The sequence below is a fragment of the Cololabis saira genome, chromosome 5 (genome assembly GCF_033807715.1).
Source record: "Cololabis saira isolate AMF1-May2022 chromosome 5, fColSai1.1, whole genome shotgun sequence".
Lineage (NCBI taxonomy): Eukaryota > Metazoa > Chordata > Actinopteri > Beloniformes > Belonidae > Cololabis > Cololabis saira.
Window position 1 is genome coordinate 3,551,904 of NC_084591.1, and position 25,220 is coordinate 3,577,123.

Sequence of the window (25,220 nt, forward strand, 5' to 3'; positions counted from 1 at the left end):
CGTTAAAAAAAATGCAAATCGGCTACAAAACCACTCAAAATCCCTGCAAAATCACTATAAAACCACATTAAAAACACTAAAAAACTACTGCAAAACCACTAAAAATACATTGAATAAACCACTACGAAACTGCTGAAAAAACACTATAAAACCACTGCAAAGCTGCGACAAAACCACACAAAAACCACTGCAAAACAACTTTAATATCACTGAAAAACCACTGCAGAACCGATAACGCAAATAAACCACCAAGTTAATGGATGGATGGATGGATGGATGGATGGATGGATGGATGGATGGATGGATGGATGGATGGATGGATGGATGGATGGATGGATGGATGGATGGATGGATGGATGGATGGATGGATGGATGGATGGATGGATGAATTGATGGATGGATGGATGGATGGATGGATGGATGAATAGATGTTGGATGGATGGATGGATGGATGGATGTTGGGTGGATGGATGGATGGATGGATGGATGAATAGATGATGGATGGATGGATGGATGGATGGATGTTGGGTGGATGGATGGATGGATGGATGTTGGGTGGATGGATGGATGGATGGATGGATGGATGGATGGATGGATGGATGGATGATGGATGGATGGATGAATTGATGGATGGATGGATGGATGGATGGACGGATGATGGATGGATGGATGGATGAATTGATGGATGGATGGATGGATGATGGATGGATGGATGGATGGATGGATGGATGGATGGATGTTGGATGATGGATGGATGGATGGATGAATTGATGGATGGATGGATGGACGGATGGATGGATGGATGGATGGATGAATTGATGGATGGATGGACGGATGATGGATGGATGGATGGATGGATGGATGGATGGATGGATGGATGATGGATGGATGGATGATGGATGGATGGATGATGGATGGATGGATGGATGGATGGATGGATGGATGGATGTTGGATAGATGTTGGATGGATGGATGGATGTTGGATAGATGTTGGATGGATGGATGATGGACGGATGATGGATGGATGGATGGATGATGGATGGATGATGGATGGATGGATGGATGGATGGATGGATGGATGTTGGATAGATGTTGGATGGATGGATGATGGATGGATGGATGGATGGATGGATGGATGTTGGATAGATGTTGGATGGATGGATGATGGATGGATGGATGGATGGATGGATGGATGGATGGATGGATGGATGATGGATGGATGATGGATGGATGGATGGATGGATGGATGGATGGATGGATGGATGGATGATTTTTGACAACCAGACTCGTCTTAAAGGGATTGTGACATGAAAAACACATTTTTCTTGATTTTTTGTGTTTTGTTGGGTGTCTTGACATCAATTACACCCAAAAAACAACGAAGTTTTAACATTCAGTGTATTGTGTGCTTTCTGGGATTTTCCGCATAACTATGCAAAAACGGCGCACCTGGTTTGGTGGCGGATCGTTACGTAACGATCCGCTAAATCACCGCCCCCTCCACCCAGCTCCCTGCCTCCTCTCCTCTCCAGCGCACCATAAAGGCTGATTTATGGTTCCGCGTTACACCGACGCAGACCCTACGGCGTAAGGTTACGCGGCGACGCGCACCGTACGCTGAACCCTACGGCGTAGGCTCTGCGTCGATTTAACGCGGAACCATAAATGAGGCTTAACACGCCTCTTTTGTTCTAATCACCGGAGGAAAACTGCTAAGAAGACCCGCGGCCACTGACTGGACTTAAGATAAGGGGACAGTGCTGCTTGCATGCCTTTATTTTTATGATTGTTTGCTGTGGTTCGCCGTGCTGCTTTTCCGTGCATGCTTCGCCTGTCGCTCTCCGACGCCGCTGTGAGCGTATGGCTGGAGGAGGAGGAGGTTTGGAGGAGGAGCGGAGCAATGATTGACAGGAAAGGGGGGAAAGGAAGCATTTTTCACGGCGCAAAAAAACACTGTAATAAAAAGCCAGGAAAAGAGTACTAGAGTGAAGTTTTTCTTGTTACACTCTTTTAGACACATTTGAGGGATGTTGCCCAAGACTTTTAATAGTGTTAAAAGCATGTTAAAAATGATGTCACAATACCTTTAACACCAAAAGTGTCTCAGTGGAAACGCTGCTGTCGGTTTTATATTTAACAACTTGTTGATCTGAGACGTTTGGAGAAAAACACTGACACGTTCCAGTCTTTCTTTATGAAACACCGGTCTTTAACATTCCCTTGAATTCCTCACAGAACTAACGAGTTTCTGGCCTTCATCATCATCGCTCAGCCGCCGGCCCGGTTCTGTGGGTCCATTACTTAGCGCTGATTTAGCTTCCATGAAATGTGCAGTTAAACAGACTAAGATGGAGCGGCGGGCTCTGGGTCACGCTGGGGTATATTTGGAAACAGAACCGCTCCATCTCACTCAGCTGGACCTCCAGCCGTTAGCTCCTCTGAGGCGGCTGCTTTCTGCCCCAGTTGTTCCCTAATTACCCCGTTATCTGGGAGCACAACCACAACCTGCAGTTTTTAGGAGTCAATATGGATGAGAAACTTTGGTTTAAGAATCATCACGGATTTGTGTGCAAGAAAAATCCTTGGGAATCAAAGAAAAGCTTAAACAGGGAGGAGGGGGCTTGAGGGGGGGGGCTCTGCCGTTATGAGGTGTTTGATTGTTTTCTTTTCTTTTTTGTATATTGTTGATATTCATATATTAATTCATAAACTGGTATAGTGTGTGGATGTTAGGAATGGGCGATATTTTACCGTTCACGATAAACCGTCAAAAACATTCCCCACGGAATTTGTATCTCGCGGTAAAAACGATAAATTCCCGTTGATGACGGTTTTGTGTAAAGCAAAGACAGCGTTAAATCGACGAAAGAAAGAAAGAAAGAAAGAAAGAAAGAAAGAAAGAAAGAAAGAAAGAAAGAAAGAAAGAAAGAAAGAAAGAAAGAAAGAAAGAAAGAAAGAAAGAAAGAAAGAAAGAAAGAAAGAAAGAAAGAAAGAAAGAAAGAAAGAAAGAATATATATATATATATATATATATATCGATATGTTTTGTTTTTTGTATAGAAATTTAATTAATTTTGATTATAATGAAATATAGTATAGGGGGTAGGATTTAATAAGTTTTAACTTCTTCCTACTCCTTTTCGAGCATGTTAATTATGATGGATGCATGTTTTTATTTATATTTTTGTTTATTTTGTTTTCTGATTTACATGTATTTATTATTGATTATTATTTTGTTGTTTTGTATTCACTACTGTTTCATGTTCAAAATAAAATTTCAATTCAACCCCTTTTTAAAAGTAAGCACTTTATTAACTTTGACAACAGTTTAATTTATTCCCATATTGCCATATCCCCTCTTATTGTCATTTAATTTGGGCTAGCACTTATCCTTCTTTTTTACAACCTATTCACAGACTCATACATACTAACTCTCCACGTTTAAGTAAGTAAGTAAGTAAAGTTTATTTATATAGCACCTTTCACAGATATAAAATCACAAAGTGCTTTACATTAAAAGAAGGCACACAAATTAAAAGAGATTAAAAAGAAAAGATACCAGTAGTATACATATATATAAAAACCTAGATAAAATTAACAAGGTACAGAAAACAGCACTGGGCTGGCACATTAAAAACATAGTCGCAACGCACAATTAAAAACATAGCAGCAACGCAGAGACACAATAAATGAACGGTTAACCAAAAGCCTGTCTGAATAAAAATGTTTTCAGCTGCTTCATAAAGCCTTCACATGAGTCTAGAGAACGCAGTGGTGAAGGGAGAGCATTCCATCATTTTGGCGCAACAGTTTGAAAAGCACGGTAACCTCTGGATTTATAATGAGTTTGAGGGACAGACAGTAACAATTGGTGTGCTGATCTAAGAGCCCGATTTGGCGCATAAGGTAGGAGGAGGTCAGCGATGTATTGTGGTGTTTGGCCATGCAAAGCTCTGAAAGTTAGCACCAGTATTTTAAAATGGGAAGCCAGTGAAGAGAGGATAAAATTGGAGTGATGTGTGTTCTCTTATTACTACTAGTTAAAAGCCGGGCTGCTGCATTCTGGACAGTTTGGAGACGATTTAAGGAGGTCTGATTTAAACAGGTAAAAAGAGAATTACAATAATCTAAGCAAGAAGAAATAAAAGCATGAACAACCATCTCCATCTCAACTTTGGTAACCACGGATCTTAATTTAGCTACTGTATATTCCTTAATTGGAAAAAGCATGAACTCACAAGATGACTGACATGATTGTCGAGTGACAGAGATTGGTCCAAGATGACACCTAAGTTTAACACCATCCACACCTGTTTAAAAAATTACAAATACTAACAATTTACGATGTGAATAAGTATCAAACAGGAATCCTGATGTATAAAGTCAAATGCTCTGTTAACTTTACCCAGACATTTTCATCGTTATTTTGAGTTTAATTCTTATTATCATTCACACTCCACAAGAAGAAAGGAATGATTTGCATTTCCCCTTCTGTAGAACCGCAGTTGTTAAATGTTCTGGGTCTCTGGAAAGCGCCTAGAGACAACTTTTGTTGTAACAGACGCTATATAAACAAAATTGAATTGAATTGAATTAAATGTTCATTTATGTATCAAGGTGTTGTGCTGTGGAACAGTTTAAAGCATCTAAGTTAAACATGCTCAACATTATCTGATGTAGATGGGAACATGACACAGAGGAAAAAAGTTAAGAAAAGATGTGCAGGAGAGGTCATAAGAACCCGAAGGGCTTATAAGCGACTCCCCCCTCCTAAAGACAAGAAAAAATAAAAAACAATAATTCACAAAACCATATAAGCACAACACATAGGCCTATACAGTATAACCGATAACTCAAGAGTTATACGATACTTCGGAATACAATTAAATAGCTTAGAACTGGATGTGTTTGTAGCAGCAGAAGAAGAACATGAGCACCATCATGTGATCCCCCAGCAGAACCACTGACCCTCTGACATGGAAACATTCACCGTTTCAGGGACAGATAATCTAGTCCTGGTTCAGTTCTAGGGACTAGGCCTGTGTTGAAAAAAATCGATTCTCCGATTTTAAATCGATTCTCATATTAATTCCTAAAAATCGATTCATATGTCTAAAGATCGATTTAATTTATTTGTTTTTTCATCATTACATTACAACTTTTGGTACTTTTTTGTTTATGCCCAAAAAAGGAATATTTTGTTGGACAGGAGAATAACTGGTGACATGTTTTTGCCTTTAAATATGTTTAAAAGGTATGTTTTAAGCGATTTCATCCGTCTCTGTTTCCTCCCTGGATCTGTTTGGTAATTCTGCCCCACGATGTTTCTGTTTCAGTTCTATCAGCATTCTGGGAGCTGATTGGTCCTTACAGCATCATTAGCTGCAATACTTGCTGTTTAATCTCAATATAATACTAGTATTAATATGTTGCAGAACTACAGTCATATAATTCATGCAACAGCTCAAAAAACAGTTTTATTAACAGTAACCCAAATCAATATCGGATCAAATCGAATCGGATCGAATCTGTGGCAGGGTGGAGTAGCTGCAGCCACTCAGGCTGACGGGACACAGGTGTGTCCCGTCAGCCTCTCCACCCTGCCAGCCTTGATAAGGAGGACTGGGAGACTGCAGCTGGGTCGGACTGAGAAGCTGCTGGTGATCGGTGTGTTGCTGTGCTTGTGCACGTGAGGCGGTGTTTGAGTAATAAAGGGTTCTGCGGTCTACGGTCAGGCCCCCGTAGCACTCGCCCTGCTACACTGGCACCCAACGTGGGCCCGACCGACAGGATAGAGAGGACACGGAGTTTCGTGCAGAACCCTTTATTACTCAAACACCGCCTCACGTGCACAAGCACAGCAACACACCGATCACCAGCAGCTTCTCAGTCCGACCCAGCTGCAGTCTCCCAGTCCTCCTTATCAAGGCTGGCAGGGTGGAGAGGCTGATGGGACACACCTGTGTCCCGTCAGCCTGAGTGGCTGCAGCTATTCCACCCTGCCACAGATTTGGATCGTGATAATCGATTCTGAATCTTAAGAATCGGAATCGAATCGATTCTTGATATTTGAATCGATCCCCAGCTCTACTAGGGACCTGGACTGGTTTCTGTTTGTGTCTCTGCCTGTTCCCGGTTCTGTTTGTTTTCTCTCTTGCAGATTCCAAAGGCTTGTGGCCCGTTGTGTGTTTTCCTGTTTCTGTCATTTCAGACTTGCAGTGTGTGTGTGTGTGTGTGTGTGTGTGTGTGTGTGTGTGTGTGTGTGTGTGTGTGTGTGTGTGTGTGTGTGGCAGAAGCCCAGCTGGGAAACAGAAAACAAACTGGCTAATGAGACAAAGTCGGGTCATCTGAGCGTGACGAGGACTCAGCGAGCGGCAGATCAGGGCCGTGAAGCGTGTGTGTGTGTGTGTGTGTGTGTGTGTGTGTGTGTGTGTGTACATGATGCTATTTTTGGCGGGGCGTAATCTGGTGCAGCGGTTCTGGTCCCGGCTGCTCAGGTGACGCCGTCGTCGCGGCTCCTTGTTAAGAAAACAATCACAAGAAAACAATGGTTTTTGTTGCAGATTTCCAGTCCTCAACGTGTTGCCTCCGTGTGTTCTTGCTTCCTGGTTTAGCAGTGGATGCCCCCCCCCCCCCCCCCACTCACTTTGTATGTGTATATATATGTTAGTTAGTTATGAATCTTTATTTCAGCTTTTACACACCTTTTTGCAGAACAAGATAAAAAAGGTAAAAAAAAAAATGTCTTTTGCCGAAAAGGTGTAGCTGAAGCCGTAGCTTATAGTGCCGACCCTATTTTCTTATGATCAGCATAAATATGAGACATTAACTTTACTCCGTGGAAACAAACAATACATAAAGAAAACAAAAATAAGTAAGACAAAATATATAAAATTGGCGTTTCACATTCTAGAATGTTTTTGATAGTATACTTTATTTTATTTATTTATTTATTTATTTTTTCTTTACCTTGTCTGCACACATATTAATGATTGATACCATGACGGTAGAAACCAAAGGTATATATATATGTGCATTATTACTATATTTAATATATATACATATATATACGCATACATATGCATACACATACATAAATATACACATACAAACCCAATGAGTTTTTTTTTTTTTTTTTTTTTTTTTGGGGGGGGGGGGCGACATCCACTGCCAATCCAGGAAGCAGGAACACACGGAAACACACGTCAAGCACTGGAAATCTGCAACAAAAAACCACAAACAAAGCACGAAACCGGCACGGAGCCGACCAAAACATGAACAGCAATCGACCCAAATCTTGAGATCTGATCGCAGTCTGAGCTAAGCTACCGCTACCGCTACCTTACCCCAAAAACTACAGAGCAAGCATGCAGGTGAACAAGCCAGTGTGTATGTCTATGTGTGTGTATGCGTGTATGTATATGATCATGCGTGTGTGTGTGTGTGTACATGTGTGTGTACATGTCTTTGTGGCTATGTGTGTGTGTGTGTGTGTGTATGTATATGTTTGTGTGGCTGTGTATGTGTGTGTATATGTATGTGACTGAGTGGCTATATGTGTGTGTGTGTGTGTGTGTGTGTGTGTGTGTGTGTGTGTGTGTGTGTGTGTGTGTAATAATCCTATTAAAGCTCCACCTGAAGTGCATCTATAGTGGGGGAGGGGGGGGAGCAACCCCGCCACCTGCGAGACCAGAGGCCGACACGGAAGAGCCCGGAACCCAGGCCAACGGCAACCCCACAGAGGGGAGAGGTAGGAGGGAGGCAACCCCTCCGCGGGGCCCCCACGGCGCGGGAAGAAGCAGCCAGGGATCCTGCGGCGGCGGACCGCGACCCAGGCAATCCCCGGCCACCCGGTCCGGGCCGGACACGCGGCCAGGAGGCCCTCACCCTTCAGGCCAACGACCCCCACCCGGCAGGGGGCCAGCCTGCCCGGAGAGACAGAGCCGCCCCGGCCGCCGACGCGGGCAGGCGCAACCGCCCCCACGAAAGTGGCCCTCCAAGACCAGAGGGCGCCCCGCCGCAGAGGCAGCGGGGGATACCGGAGACGGGCCCGGAGAGAGGGAACCCCCCAACAGGGCGACACCCGCGCAGGCCCGACAACGGAGGGCCCCAGACCCAGGCATCCCATTCATTCATCCATTCACCTATCCGATATCTGTACTAATAATAAGGTATACTATACATAATAATACTAATAATACTACTACTACTAATAATAATAATAATAATAACCATCTTTGATAGTATACTTTATAATTATAGTGTTTTATATTTATTTACAGTATTTTCTTTAAACAATTTCTTAAACATGAGGATAGAACGACACATTGTTGTTGAAGTTGTTTATTCATAGTAGGATAAGCCCCTTGAGTTGTACCAACTCGTTTACGAGGGGGTCCTACACAAAAAACATCAAGACATAACACAACTCAGCACAATACAGTGAAAGGAGACAAGACAATACAATACAATACAGACAGGGAAACAAAACAAAAACAAACAATCAAACAAAACAAAAAAAAAAAAAAAAAAAAAAAAACAAGACAGACATATACAAAAATCACTTCGACTTCGACACATTTTTAGGTTTTTATTACAACTATTCCAAATTTCTCTAGCCTTAATTGATTAATTCAACTTTTTAATATTAGTTCTTTCTGTCGTCGTCTCAAACATGAGTTTCCCCCTCAGATCATAGCGGTTTCTTTTATCTGGAACAAATCCTGAATGTAGTTTGGAAGCAGTTTCTGCTGGGATTTAAAGGCAAATAAAACAGTTTTCTGCTCTACTATATCATGTATATATATTAAATATAGTAACAATGCACATATATATGCCTTAGGTTTTTACCAGCATGGTATCAACCATTAATATGTGTGCAGACAAGGTAAAAAAAAAAAAAAAGAAAAGAAAACAATCAGCCAAGCTGAGGTGTGCTGCTCTTCCATTAGGATTCCCTGAGTTCCCGCCCGGATAAGTGGACGTGATCGGACGCCGACGGCGGCGCCCCAGAGGGATTCTGGGAGGCTTTTACGGCTAAAAGGGCCGTCCAGACGACTCATTAAGAAAAACTAATCTGGTCTTTGAAGCTTTTAGAAACATAATGTAGAGAAACGGATCCACACTGTCGGAGTCTCTGAGGAACAGAGATGGAAGAGACGGTCACTCTCCTCTTCCTGCAGACCAGACGGTCCTGGACCTGGAGGAGCTTCAGCCGGTCTGAACCCGACCCCTCAGACGACCCGGGAACCTCATCATCAGCTGACAGAACCGCATGGACCAGGGTTGCCATGGAAACATCTGTCAACACTAGGGATGGGCGGTATGGACTAAAACATGTATCACGATAATTTCTGGCATTTATCCCAATAACGATAAAAATGACGATAAAAAAAATACCAATTCCTTCCTTCCTTCCTTCCTTCCTTCCTTGCTTGCTTGCTTTCTTGCTTGCTTCCTTCCTTCCTCCCTTTCTTCTTTCCTCCTGCTCTCTCCTTCCTTCTTCCCTTCCTCTTTTCTCCCTTCCTCCTTTCCTTGTTTTCTCCCTTCCTTCCTTCCTTCCTTCCTTCCTTCCTTCCTTCCTTCCTTCCTTCCTTCCTTGCATGTTTTGTATCACGCTTACTCATCTTTTCTTTTTTTTTTGACTGCTATATTATGTTGAAGAGGCTCCGTTTTCCTTGTGAGATTATTTTTTTCCTCTGCAGCTCCAAATAGAGTTAATATCTTTTCCTCAACAAACTAGTTTTATCTGAAGATTGGAGTTAATCGCACCGCAGAGAGCTGGCCAGCAACTGCGTTTAGCTGGAGTAGTGGGGAATGTTGGCACTGTCACCGGCAATGTTAAAAACAAGAAGAGCGCAGATCGGAGCGCTTTTTTTTGCGCGCCTCCTTTGATGCCGCAACCAGAACGCGTATTTACGGTGGTGACTGCCACCCATATGCAAAAAGTACATTCAGTCCCGTCCTTGAGTGCCAAACAGACACCAGTTGAAGCGGACGCTGTGCTGCTGCAGGCTGCTGCACAAGTCCACTGCGGCGCCCGCTTGTTGTTGTGCAGAAGGTTGTTAAAGCGACGAAACAACGTTGTCTATCCTCGTTTGGCTTTAAAGCCTGAATTATGGTTCTGCGTTAAATCGACGCATAGCCTACGCTGTAGGGTGCGCGGTACGTTGCCCATCGCCGTGCACCCTACGCCGTAGGCTCTGCGTTGGTGTGACGCGGAACCATAAATCAGCCTTTAAATCGTTTCGACGAGGACGCATTTCTCAAATTACTCCGAACTTTCTGCTTTCGGCGCTGCAGCTTTGATAGGCTGTGTTGGCAATTAGTGTTTGGCACATTCCTGACAGAGCTCGTCGTTTGTGAAAAACCACCACTTAGGATTTTACCAACGGTTGGTTTCACGATATCTATAGGAGTAATACGGCATGTCGCACGGGCCCCTGTGCGTCCCGGGCCCCTGTGCGGTTGCACGTGCTGCACTGACTATCCCTACGCCACTGGATCCGACCCCGGTCTGTGTGCATGTTTGTTTGTTTTCTGAGGAACGTTATGTTTGGTCGTTACAGCCGCGATCCAACCGAGCCGACGACTCTTTTACTTTTTTAATTTGTTATCTCCGATACTTGGCCTCCGTGGTTCTGCCTCCGAGCAGGAAAGCGGTGAAAAGTTAAACCATTAGCGATCTTTTCCCCACGTCTGTTATGTGGAGTTGCTGCAGCCACAACACAGCAACGGGTTACCAGCTTCTGCTGAGCTCTGCGCTCCACGCCCCGCCCATTTTCCTCTCGACTACGAATCGGGAAGGAGGGGGAAGTGACGTATGCCGTAAAGCAGTCAAAGCCGTAAAGATTTGTAGTTTTTTAGTGTGGCAGGGTTCCTACCATGCTCCTCAAAGTTACATAGTGCCAGTGAAGGAGATACAGACCCCTCAGACCATGACAGAGGTTCATTAAACCTGTTGTAAGTTGATGTTCCATCACAATCACCTGCCATGAAGGCTGAAAGGAGCAAAGGGAACATTGCATACATAAGGTACGACAGACTCATTGTTCATCCACCCCCAATCTCCCCACCTTCCCCAAATCCCTCGATCCCTCTTTCCCAGAAGTCTGAGAGGTCAGACTCACTCAGAGCATCTCAGAGGACTGAAAAAAAGGACTCAAAAGCCAAAAAAGGGGGCTCATAGACCCATGCATATGGACACACACACGTGCATACATACACACATATACACACACACGCGCTCACTTCACTGGACTCATAATGGATGCTCTATTGTGTTTTTTGCCAGTTAATTGCTATCTCTATGTCAGTATCTGCTAAACTACCCAAAAAAGGGCTAAAAATAGCTCATGTAAACATATGCAGCCTCAGATATAAGGTTCAGGATGTTCAGGATCTGCTAACAACAAATAATATTAATATATTGGCAATGTCAGAAACCCACCTTGATGACTCATTTGATGATGGTCAGCTGTTAATACAAGGATACAGTATATATAGGAGGGACAGAAACATTAATGGGGGAGGAGTTGCATTCTATGTGCAAAGCCACATTTATGTTAAGTATAGAGAAGATTTAATGTCAAGTGGTGTAGAAATAGTGTGGCTGCAAGTCCAGCTACCCCATTTAAAACCTTTGTTAGTGGGTTGCTGTTATAGACCACCAGGCTCTGACTGTCTTTATTTAAACAATATGTGTGAAATGATCGACAAAGTATGTGATGAGAACAAAGAAATATACTTATTGGGAGATATGAACGTTAACTTTCTTTCATCTGATTGTGCACTAAAAAAGAAACTATTGTCAGTAACAAGTGCTTGCAATCTGGAGCAGGTGATAAAACAACCAACAAGAGTAGTCACTAACAGCAATGGTGTAACATCATCCACATTAATAGATCACATCTATACTAACGCTGGAGAACAATGTTCAAAAGCAGTATCTGTACCGATAGGCTTTAGTGACCATAATGTCATAGCAATCTGTAGGAAAGCCAAAGTACCAAAGGCTGGACCAAAAATAGTATTCAAAAGATCATTCAAACTATTTTGTTGTGATTCATATGTGGAGGATGTTAAAAATATAAGCTGGTCTAGTGTCTTTAAAGAGAAGGATCCAAACTGTGCTCTTGAGGCTTTTATGAAATTAATAACTTCAATAATGGATAAACACGCACCTCTTAAGAAGGTAACTGTAAGAACTGTTAATGCACCATGGATCGACAAGGAGTTAAAGAAATGTATGGCTGACAGAGACAGAATAAAGAAGGCAGCAATAAAAGCTGGTGATCTCTCGGAGTGGCAGTTGTACTGTAAAATAAGAAACGAGGTGACTAAATTGAATAGGAAAAAAAAGAGATTATATTATACAGCAAGAATAAACAGTATAAAGCATGATGGTAAAAAGCTATGGGGAACCTTGAACAACATTATGGGCAGAAGCAATACCCCAATACCATCCTATATAGAGTCGGAAGGGGCACTCATAACCAAACCACTAGAAATAGCAAATTACTTTAATGATTATTTTATAAGTAAAGTTGAAAAACTGAGGCAGGAGATGCCAAAATCTAATTGTGATGCTTCCTATGCACACATTAGAGACAAAATAATGAAGAACAAAAAATGTAAGTTTGAACTATGTAAAGTTAATATTGCAGAAGTGGAAAAATTATTGTTGTCCATCAATAATGACAAGCCACCTGGTAGTGACAATATAGATGGAAAACTGTTAAAGAATGTAGCTGCTCAAATTGCTGCCCCAGTATGTCACATTTTTAACTTAAGCTTTGAATGTAATATCTGCCCGCTGATATGGAAAGAAGCTCGGGTGATACCACTCCCAAAGAACACCAAGAATGCCTTCACTGGTTCTAATAGCCGACCAATAAGTTTGACACCAGCTCTTAATAAAATCCTAGAAAAAATAGTTTTCAATCAAATACAAGATTATTTTACTGTGAATAATTTGATAAGTGAATACCAGCATGCTTATAGAGAGGACCACTCAACAGCCACAGCACTTACTCAAATGACAGAAGATTGGTTGAGAGAGATGGACAGGAAAAATCTGGTGGGAGCAGTACTATTGGACTACAGTGCAGCCTTTGATGTAATTGATCACAGACTGCTAATTAATAAACTCAGGTGGTATGGTTTCACTCCAACAACGACTGCATGGATGGAGAGTTATCTACACAATAGAACCCAAAGAGTGTTTTTTAATGGCAGCTTCTCAGAGATTAGAAATGTTGAGTCTGGAATTCCACAAGGAAGTTCATTAGGTCCTTTACTCTTCTCTATATTTACTAATGACTTTCCTCTGACGCTGGAAAAAGCAAAAGTGTCTATGTTTTCTGATGACACGACATTATATGCACATGCACCCACAGTGAGAGAAATCAGTGAAATCCTAAATAAAGAACTGATTGCAGTAGTAAGATGGGTAACTAGTAACAGACTCGCTTTAAATATACAAAAAACAAAAAGCATTATCTTTGGCACAACTTATTCACTGAGTGTTGAACCCCAGTTAAATTTGATGTTAAAGAATGTAAATGTTGAGCAGGTCAAAGAAACAAAGCTCTTGGGTGTCATCTTGACAAACAATCTGTCATGGACAAGACATACAGATACAGTGGTTGCTAAGATGGGGAAGAACATATCAATTATAAGAAGATGTTCAATGTATTTAACTCCACAACTGACCAAAAAGGTAATTGAGACACTTGTCTTGTCAAACCTAGACTACTGCTCAGTGATATGGTCTGGTGCAAATGTGAGGGACCTGGGAAAGCTGCAGCTGGCTCAAAATAGAGCAGCTCGGCTTGCTCTCAAATGTACATTAAGGTCTAATGTGAATGAGATGCATGTCAAGCTCTCCTGGACAAAAGTCACGGAGAGGCTGACAATGTCACTCCTTGTATTCTTAAGGAAAATTATATTGTCAAAACATCCCATCTGTTTATATAATCAACTCACATTATGTTCTGACACACATACTTATAAAACCAGACATGCCACAAGAGGTTGTTACCAACTGCCTAAAGCAAAAAAGGACTCTATGCAAAGTACTGTGTTGTATCGAGCCAGGTCATCATGGAATGCACTGCCAGAAACCATCACCAAAGAAAAAACAAAACTGGGTTTCAAGAGGCTACTGAAACGTCATCTGATAGCCCATAGTAATATATAGTAATATATAATAATATATAGTAATATATATGGTAAAAATATAGTAGTATATAGTAGTATATAGTAATAGGTAGAAGGCACACGACGAGGGCACGGCCAGAAACACATACATACACATACAAACTCACAAATGATGATGATTGTTGTTACTGTTTTATTTTGTTTTACTCCTTAAGTTGATGTATGAGATAATTATTTTTGTCTCATTTTATTTATTTATTACTATTATCGGGTAGTATTTTTTTCTGGTTGTTTCTGTTTTTTTGTTGTTTTGTAATTTTACTTAATTGTTATCATTGTTTTAATTATTGCTGCAATGGTTGCAGTCATCATTAGTGTAAGTTTTTCCTTATCATTATAATTTGTATTTTAGTTGAACTTTTTCATTACCGGTACTCAATGTGAACTTACGGGTGGACCCCAGGAAGATTAGTAGCTGCTGTGCAGCTGCTAATGGGGATCCAATCAAATAAACAAAATAAACAAACAATGATGATGATGAAATATTATATTAAGCTGGAAAAGTTACATAGTGCCTCTTTAAGGCACGTTTGCTGGAGGAACCAAACTAAGAACTGAAGTTGTTCAGGTCCTCAGAACCGGTCCGTCTCTCTGAAGTCGGTTTGATTGGTAGAAAAGCAGAAAAAGATGTTTATAAATGGATGAAAGGATGTAAAAGATGAAGCATCCGGGGTTCCAGCCAAAACAAATCTGCAAAACCTGCAGCATGTTTTGATCTGAAAGCTCATATCTCAGTGGTTTTGTAGTTTTAAGGCTCAAAGCTTCGTCTCCGGAGCCGATCGGGCGGCAGAGCGGGGAGCTAATGAGGCTAACGAGGCTCGCAGAGGCGTAATAACTTCTAACGACACACTTAAACGAGCCCCGGCCACTGTTTAACGCCCTCCCTGAACAACCGCAGCGGAGCGGCGACATCTGACTCGGGGGATCCGGTCTGCTCGCTCCTTTCATGTCGTCTCGGAGACTCAGAGACTCGGAGACGGAGCCAGGACTCGTCACGGCGCCGGAGCGAGTCGTGTTTCCTCTGAGATCTTCAGAGGAGACGAGACACCGCTGGGGCACCTGGGAGCCGCTGTGATGGATGCTCCGACGCCACGGCAACCGTCTCAGCCCCGCGGGGCCTGTTGATGGGGGGGAGGAGTGTGTGTGTGTGTGTGTGTGTGTGTGTGTGTGTGTGTGTGTGTGTGTGTGTGTGTGTGTTCAGTGAAATCTTTTTCTTTAGCAGCTTAGTTCCTAAAAGAAACCCGTCGAAACTAGGACTAGTAGAGTTGAAACCAGGACTAGTAGATCTGAAACCAGGACTAGTAGATCTGAAACCAGGACTAGTAGAACTAGAACCAGGACTAGTAGAGCTGAAACCAGGACTAGTAACTGAAACCAGGACTAGTAGAAACCAGGACTAGTAGACCTGAAACCAGGACTAGTAGACCTGAAACCAGGACTAGTAGAGCTGAAACCAGGACTAGTAGAACTGAAACCAGGACTAGTAGATCTGAAACCAGGACTAGTAACTGAAACCAGGACTAGTAACCTCACGATACGATACGCATCACGATACTTGAGCCACGATACGATACACATTGCGATATCCCGATTATTATATTCTACATAGTTCACCGAAAAACGTAAAAATGCATTACACATCTTAAAATCCAAGTTGTATATATGTACATCAGATGATAGTGATGGATCTTAAAATCCGAGTTGCACGTTCATCAGATTATAGTGACAATTCATGGGACAAACTGAGTCAAAACAATGTTTTATTATAACTATACAAGCTAAAGTTACAACATATTTGTATATGTTTTTCATATTATTTACATAATATGAAATTAACATTAAATTTAGTATGAGGTTGCTTTAATTACGTGGCAAATGATAATAAACACAAGAAAGATGGGTACTAAAACCAAGGACAGGCACAGTGATCAGTCAGTATAGATATAAATCCATAAATAAATAAACCTCTGTCCATTATTTTTCATTTTTTAAGGACAGGCAATTGTGTTATATAAAAAATAAATTATAAAATGAAATAAAACGTAAAATAAAACCGGAGCTCAGTGCAGGGCCGTCCCAGGGTTGGTAGAGAGTGGCAATGCCCAGGACTGTCACTTAGGTAGGAGCACTGGGTGATATAATGGGAAAAAATCGGGGATAAAAAATATTTAAAAAAAAAAAAAAAAAAAAAAAAAAAATCGATATTCAAATTTTGAATATCGATATTGAATCGGCTGGAAAAGTATCGCGATATATTGCAATATCGATATTTTTGCCCACCTCTAACCAGGACTAGTAGAACTGAAACCAGGACAAGTAGAGCTGAAACCAGGACTAGTAGAACTGAAACCAGGACTAGTAGAACTAGAACCAGGACTAGTAGAACTGAAACCAGGACTAGTAACTGAAACCAGGACTAGTAGAGCTGAAACCAGGACTAGTAGAACTGAAACCAGGACTAGTAGAACTAGAACCAGGACTAGTAGAACTGAAACCAGGACTAGTAGACCTGAAACCAGGACTAGTAGAACTGAAACCAGGACTAGTAACTGAAACCAGGACTAGTAACTGAAACCAGGACTGGTAGAACTGAAACAAGGACTAGTAGAACTGAAACCAGGACTAGTAACTGAAACCAGGACTAGAACTGAAACCAGGACTAGTAGACCTGAAACCAGGACTAGTAGAACTGAAACCAGGACTAGTAGACCTGAAACCAGGACTAGTAACTGAAACCAGGACTAGAACTGAAACCAGGACTAGTAGAGCTGAAACCAGGACTAGTAACTGAAACCAGGACTAGAACTGAAACCAGGACTAGTAGAGCTGAAACCAGGACTAGTAGAACTGAAACCAGGACTAGTAGACCTGAAACCAGGACTAGTAGAACTGAAACCAGGACTAGTAACTGAAACCAGGACTAGTAGAACTAAAACCAGGACTAGTAGAAACCAGGACTAGTAGAACTGAAACCAGGACTAGTAGAGTTTAAACCAGGACTAGTAGATCTGAAACCAGGACTAGTAGAGTTTAAACCAGGACTAGTAGAGCTGAAAACCAGGACTAGTAGAGCTGAAACCAGGACTAGTAGAACTGAAACCAGGACTAGTAGACCTGAAACCAGGACTAGTAGAACTGAAACCAGGACTAGTAGAACTGAAACCAGGACTAGTAGAGTTGAAACTAGGACTAGTAACTGAAACCAGGACTAGTCGCGTTGAAACCAGGACTAGTAGAACTGAAACCAGGACTAGTAGATCTGAAACCAGGACTAGTAACTGAAACCAGGACTAGTAGAACTGAAACCAGGACTAGTAGATCTGAAACCAGGACTAGTAGAACTGAAACCAGCACTAGTAGACCTGAAACCAGGACTAGTAACTGAAACCAGGACTAGTAACTGAAACCAGGACTAGTAACTGAAACCAGGACTAGTAGAACTGAAACCAGGACTAGTAGAACTGAAACCAGGAATAGTCGAGTTTAAACCAGGACTAGTAGAAACCAGGACTAGTAGATCTGAAACCAGGACTAGTAGAACTGAAACCAGGACTAGTAACTGAAACCAGGACTAGTAGAACTGAAACCAGGACTAGTAGAATTGAAACCAGGACTAGTAGATCTGAAACCAGGACTAGTAGAACTGAAACCAGGACTAGTAGAAACCAGGACTAGTAGAACTGAACCAGGACTAGTAGATCTGAAACCAGGACTAGTAGAACTGAAACCAGGACTAGTAGAAACCAGGACTAGTAGAACTGAACCAGGACTAGTAGAGTTGAAACCAGGACTAGTAGAACTGAAACCAGGACTAGTAGAACTGAAACCAGGACTAGTAGACCTGAAACCAGGACTAGTAACTGAAACCAGGACTAGTAGAACTGAAACCAGGACTAGTAGAACTGAACCAGGACTAGTAGAACTGAAACCAGGACTAGTAGATCTGAAACCAGGACTAGTAGATCTGAAACCAGGACTAGTAGAACTGAAACCAGGACTAGTAGAAACCAGGACTAGTAGAACTGAACCAGGACTAGTAGAGTTGAAACCAGGACTAGTAGAACTGAACCAGGACTAGTAGAGTTGAAACCAGGACTAGTAGAACTGGAACCAGGTCTAGTAACTGAAACCAGGACTAGTAGAGTTGAAACCAGGACTAGTAGAACTGAAACCAGGACTAGTAGAACTGAAACCAGGACTAGTAGAACTGAAACCAGGACTAGTAGAGCTGAAACCAGGACTAGTAGAGCTGAAACCAGGACTAGTAGAACTGAAACCAGGACTAGTAGAACTGAAACCAGGACTAGTAGACCTGAAACCAGGACTAGTAACTGAAACCAGGACTAGTAGAACTGAAACCAGGACTAGTAGAACTGAAACCAGGACTAGTAGAGTTGAAACCAGGACTAGTAGAACTGAAACCAGGACTGGTAGAACTGAAACCAGGACTAGTAGAACTGAAACCAGGACTAGTAACTGAAACCAGGACTAGTAGAACTGAAACCAGGACTAGTAGAACTGAAACCAGGACTAGTAACTGGAACCAGGACTAGTAGAACTGAAACCAGGACTAGTAGAACTGGAACCAGGACTAGTAGATCTGAAACCAGGACTAGTAGAACTGAAAACAGGACTAGTAGAGTTGAAACCAGGACTAGTAGAACTGAAACCAGGACTAGTAGAACTGAAAACAGGACTAGTAGAGTTGAAACCAGGACTAGTAGAACTGGAACCAGGACTAGTAGATCTGAAACCAGGACTAGTAGAACTGAAACCAGGACTAGTAGAACTGAAACCAGGACTAGTAGAACTGAAACTAGGACTAGTAGATCTGAAACCAGGACTAGTAGAACTGAAACCAGGACTAGTAGAACTGAAACCAGGACTAGTAGAACTGAAACCAGGACTAGTAGAACTGAACCAGGACTAGCAGCAGAGTTCTGTTAGAACCTGCTGATCCGGATCCAGACCCTGGTGGTCGGTAGAGGAACCACAGGTCCAGACCCGTCTCCGTGGCGACGGCCGGGACAGACTCACCTTGGAGGGGTCCACGGTGGAGGAGGTGATGGAGGTGGAGGCCTCGCTGACGGAGGTGGAGAGCTGCTCCGCTGCTGCTCTGGACATCATAGGAGGGCCGGGCCTGCACACAGAACCAGGATCAGAACCAGGATCAGAACCAGGACCAGGACCAGAACCAGGATCAGAACCAGGACCAGAACCAGGACCAGAACCAGGATCAGAACCAGGACCAGAACCAGGATCAGGACCAGAACCAGGATCAGAACCAGGATCAGAACCAGAACCAGGATCAGAACCAGGACCAGAACCAGGATCAGGACCAGAACCAGGATCAGAACCAGGATCAGAACCAGAACCAAAACCAGGACCAGAACCAAAACCAGGACCAGAACCAGGACCAGAACCAAAACCAGGACCAGGACTAGAACCATCCATCCATCCATCCACCCATCTATTCATTCATCCATCCATCCATCCATCCATCTATTCATCCATCCATCATCCATCCATCACCCATCCATCCATCATCCATCCATCCATCCATCCATCTATTCATCCATCCATCATCCATCCATCACCCATCCATCCATCATCCATCCATCCACTCATCCATCCATCCATTCATTCATTCATCCATCCATCCATCCATCTATTCATCCATCCATCCATCCATCTATTCATTTATCCATCCATCCATCCATCCATCTATTCATCCATCCATTCATTTATCCATCCATCCATCCATCTATTCATCCATCCATCATCCATCCATCCATCATCCATCCATCCATCCATCATCCATCCATCCATCCATCTATTCATCCATCCATCATCCATCATCCATCATCCATCCATCCATCCATCATCCATCCATCATCCATCCATCCAGTCATTCATTCATCCATCCATCCATCCATCATTCATCCATCCATCCATCCATCCATCCATCCATCATCCATCCATCCATCCATCATTCATCCATCCATCCAGTCATTCATTCATCCATCATCCATCCATCCATCCATCCATCATCCATCCATCCACCCATCCATCCATCCATCATCCATCCATCCATCATCCATCCATCATCCATCATTCATCCATCCATCCATCCATCCATCATCCATCCATCCATCCATCATCCATCCATCCATCCATCCATCCATCATCCATCCATTCATTCATCCATCATCCATCCATCTATCTGTTAGTTTCCTAAATCAACATACATAAATTCATAATCAAGGAAAGACACAGAGACTGTTAGGAATGATATTTTCAGGCCTTCTGCAGAAGGAAAGCACAGTCGGAGCTTGCAGAGCAACATGGCCGGATGCTCTCGACAAATGCTTGCTGGGTCCTTCTTTGCAGGGGGTATTTATTTGAGAAACCGGTGACAGGAATGACCATATTTGGTAAACAGACTGTCAGTGTATAGATAATGGACAATGAACAGATGGAGAACAGACATGGTATCAGATGATGGTTAAAAAGGTCACACCTATGACTTTTCAGTTAATAAGCAACTTATCTGTGGTGTGCAGAGCAACAGACATCCTTTTAAAAAACTCAAATGGTCAAGGGGGTCAAATGGGGCCCCTTCTGGACAACAGGAAATCTTGGACAGATGTGTCCAACTGCACAATAGTCAACTGTTTAACAGAGCAGACAACCCCCCTGAGTACCCTCAGGGAGTGGCCTGTCCTGTGACTTCTGTTAACAGTGATAAGGATGTGAAAAAGCCAGCAGTCAGCTTCTCTGAGCTGACCTAACTCTATCCACTATCCATCACCCATCCATTATCCATCCATCATCCATCCATCCATCCATCTAACTATCCATCCATCCATCCATCCATGTATCCATCATCCATCCATTCATCCATCATCCATCCATCATCCATCCATTCATCCATCCATCCATCATCCATTCTTCCATCCATCATCCATCCATCCAAATCCAGACTGAAAACCTGGTTATTTAGACTGGCTTTTAATACATAGTATTGATGTGAAATATTCTTAATTTAATTTTAATGGTTTTATTATGTTGTTTTTAAATTGTTTTGTTTTAATGTGGATTTTAATGGAAAGCACTTTGGTCACCCTGTGTGTTGTAAAGGGCTTTATAAATAAAGATTGATTTATTGATCCATCCATCTAACTATCCATCATCCATCCATCCATCATCCATTGATCCATCCATCCATCATCCATTCATCCATCCATCATCCATCCATCCATCATCCATTGATCCATCCATCATCCATTCATCCATCCATCATCCATCCATCCATCATCCATTGATCCATCCATCATCCATTCATTCATCCATCCATCATCCATCCATCCATCATCCATCCATCATCCATCCATCCATCCATCTATCCATCATCCATCCATCCATTCATCATCCATCCATCCATCCATCAATTCATCCATCATCCATCCATCCATCATCCATCTATCCATCATCCATCCATCCATCTAACTATCCATCATCCATCCATCCATCCATCCATCCATCCATCATCCATCCATCCATCCATCATCCATCCATCCATCATTCATCCATCCATCCATCCATCCATCATCCATCCATCCATCATTCATCCATCCATCCATCATCCATCCATCCATCCATCATTCATCCATCCATCATCCATCCATCCATCCATCCATCATCCATCCATCCATCATCCATCCATCCATCCATCCATCGTCCATCATTCATCCATCCATCCATCCATCATTCATCCATCCATCCATCATCCATCCATCCATCCATCATCCATCCATCATTCATCCATCATCCATCCATCCATCATCCATCCACCCATCATTCATCCATCCATCCATCATCCATCATCCATCCATCCATCATCCATCCATCATCCATCCACCCATAATTCATCCATCCATCCATCCATCATCCATCCATCCATCCATCATCCATCCATCCATCATCCATCCATCATTCATCCACCCATCCATCATCCATCCATCCATCCATCCATCATCCATCCATCCATCATTCATCCATCCATCATCCATCATTCATCCATCCATCCATCATTCATCCATCCATCATCCATCCATCCATCATCCATCCATCCATCATTCATCCATCCATCATCCATCCATCATTCATCCATCCATCCATCATCCATCCATCCATCATTCATCCATCCATCATTCATCCATCCATCATCCATCCATCCATCATTCATCCATCCATCCATCATCCATCCATCATTCATCCATCCATCATTCATCCATCCATCATCCATCCATCCATCATTCATCCATCCATCATCCATCCATCCATCATCCATCCATCATTCATCCATCCATCCATCATCCATCCATCATCCATCCATCCATCATCCATCATTCATCCATCATTCATCCATCCATCCATCCATCATTCATCCATCCATCCATCATCCATCATTCATCCATCCATCATCCATCCATCCATCATCCATCCATCCATCATCCATCCATCCATCCATTCATCCATCCATCATCCATCCATCATCCATTCATCCATCATCCATCCATCCATCCATTCATCCATCATTCATCCATCCATCCATCCATCATCCATCCATCCATCATCCATCCATCATCCATCCATTCATCCATCATCCATCCATCCATCCATTCATCCATCCACCCATCATCCATCCATCCATCATCCATCCATCATCCATCCATCCATCATCCATCCATCAATCAATCATCCATCATCCATCCATCAATCAATCATCCATCCATCAATCAATCATCCATCCATCATCCATCCATCATCCATCCATCAATCAATCATCCAACCATCATCCATCCATCCATCCATCATCCATCCATCCATCATCCATCCATCAATCAATCATCCATCCATCATCCATCCATCATCCATCCATCCATCCATCCATCATCCATCCATCCATCATCCATCCATCCATCCATCCATCCATCAAGGTCATCCCCCCATCTTCTGATCAACGGAGTCACCTGATACTTAAACCTCAATAACCAAAGAAAAAGTTGTAAAACTGAGCAGCAAACTTTTAGAAAGTACTCTGCTTCTCGTAATGCCGTGAACTTTAGTCCCCAAAAAGAAGAAGGAGTGAATATTTCATGGCAGCCGTCCGTGAATCTGTTTGAGGTCCGCTTTAATGAGGACATCGTGAGCTCTGCAAATAAATAAATGGATATGTGGGTCCTGAGAGGCTCCGAACACAAAGCACGAGAAGAAAGGAATTACAGGAGATCTGCGGCTGCATTCACTTTTATGACGCGTTGCCTACGGTTACGGTTGTATTATTGGATGGAGCTTCAGAGCATCACAGCAAACCTTCAGAGACCTGAGATATCCACGTGTTTGGGTTCAAAATGAGCTTCAGATGAACCAGAACAGCCTTTTTTTTACTCAAACAGATTCTTCTCGTCTCAGTCGCACAAACTTCTCCAACACCGAACGGCAATATTATATATCCAATCAAGCCAGTTTTTGACTAAAACGTCTGGAAACGGCCAGAAACCTGCACCTCTAATTGGATCAAAACAAATAAAATGATTCTTAATACGTCAAAAACAAATGGTATGATGTTTGGTTCTAGCTATAGATTAGGAATGGGCGATATTTTACCGTTTACGATAAACCGTCAAAAAAATTCCCCACGGTAAGAATTTGTATCTCACGGTAAAAACGATAAATTCCCGTCGATGACGTTTTTGTGTAAAACTGATTTATGATTCTGTGTTAAATCCACGCGGAAGGAAGGAAGGAAGGAAGGAAGAAAGAAAGAAAGAAAGAAAGAAAGAAAGAAAGAAAGAAAGAAAGAAAGAAAGAAAGAAAGAAAGAAAGAAAGAAAGAAAGAAAGAAAGAAAGAAAGAAAGAAAGAAAGAAAGAAAGAAAGAAAGAAAGAAAGAAAGAAAGAAGGATAAATTCCCGTTGATACGTTTTTGTGTAACAAACATGGCGGATCTGAGAGAGAGAGAGATTAATAGTTGAAAAGGTGGAGTTGAATTGGTATTTTTTTTATCGTCATTTTTATCGTTATCGGGATAAATGCCAGAAATTATCGTGATACATTTTTTAGTCCATACCGCCCATCCCTACTATAGATTATCTGATAATCCTAAAAGGAATATACAAATAGATAGTCAAACAATTCAGCAAGTAAAAACCGTGAAGCTTCTTGGACTTTGTCTGGATTGTACATCGTCATGGTCTGATCACATCAACAGAGCTGTTGCCGTGGACGTGGACGTAAATGTGCACCATTTCTCAGCACACAGTTGTTTCGTCAAGTTGTTAGTTCCTTGGCTTTGTGTCATTTAGATTACTGTTCAGTTGTTTGGTCTGCTGCATTGAAGAGTCTTCTAAAAAAACTACAAGTGGCTCAAAACAAGGCCGCAACACTTGTTCTTGGTTGTTCTCCAAGAACAAGTGTTGCAGAAATGCATGAACGTCTCTCCTGGCTGAGGGTTGAGAATATCAACTAATGTACTTACATATTTCCATAGAATTATTAACACTCAGACTCCTACATTTCTCTATAATAATATAACTTATTGTTCAAATATTCATTCATAAAACACTCGAGGGGCGAATAGTTGTGGGATTATGTTACCCTGACCTAGGGCTGGGCGATATATCGAGATTTTAATATATATCGATATATTTTCAAACTCGATATGGTACGAGACAATATTGTTTGTATCGATTTAAAAAAATATGTTTTTTTTTTTTTTTACATTTCTTACATTTTTTTTTATGATTTTTATATAGCTTATTTTGTGACAAATTGACTTGAATGTTTTATTTGAGATTTGCACAAATGTTTTGTTATTTGCACAACTGTCAACCTCAGTGGAAAAGTCTGCCTGTTTCTGTCTACATTGTATTAATTGCACAGTGTATTTTAATTTAATTGTTATGCAGGAAAGGGATATTTGTTTTATTTTATTCAA

General features: G+C 42.1%; 1 protein-coding gene across 5 annotated transcripts in view; it reads right to left on the bottom strand.

Annotated features, from left to right (window-relative positions):
* LOC133443678 (pleckstrin homology domain-containing family A member 7-like) overlaps positions 1-25,220 on the bottom strand; it is a 191,696-nt gene that overhangs the window by 94,960 nt on the left and 71,516 nt on the right. For all 5 annotated transcript variants that reach the window (XR_009782678.1, XM_061720812.1, XM_061720810.1 and 2 more), the window contains one exon: positions 19,258-19,360. Coding sequence is in view for 4 of the 5 variants with exons in the window: in XM_061720812.1 (XP_061576796.1) it covers positions 19,258-19,360 (103 nt within the window). In the remaining variant the exon portion in view is untranslated. The remainder of the gene's footprint in view (positions 1-19,257; positions 19,361-25,220) is intronic.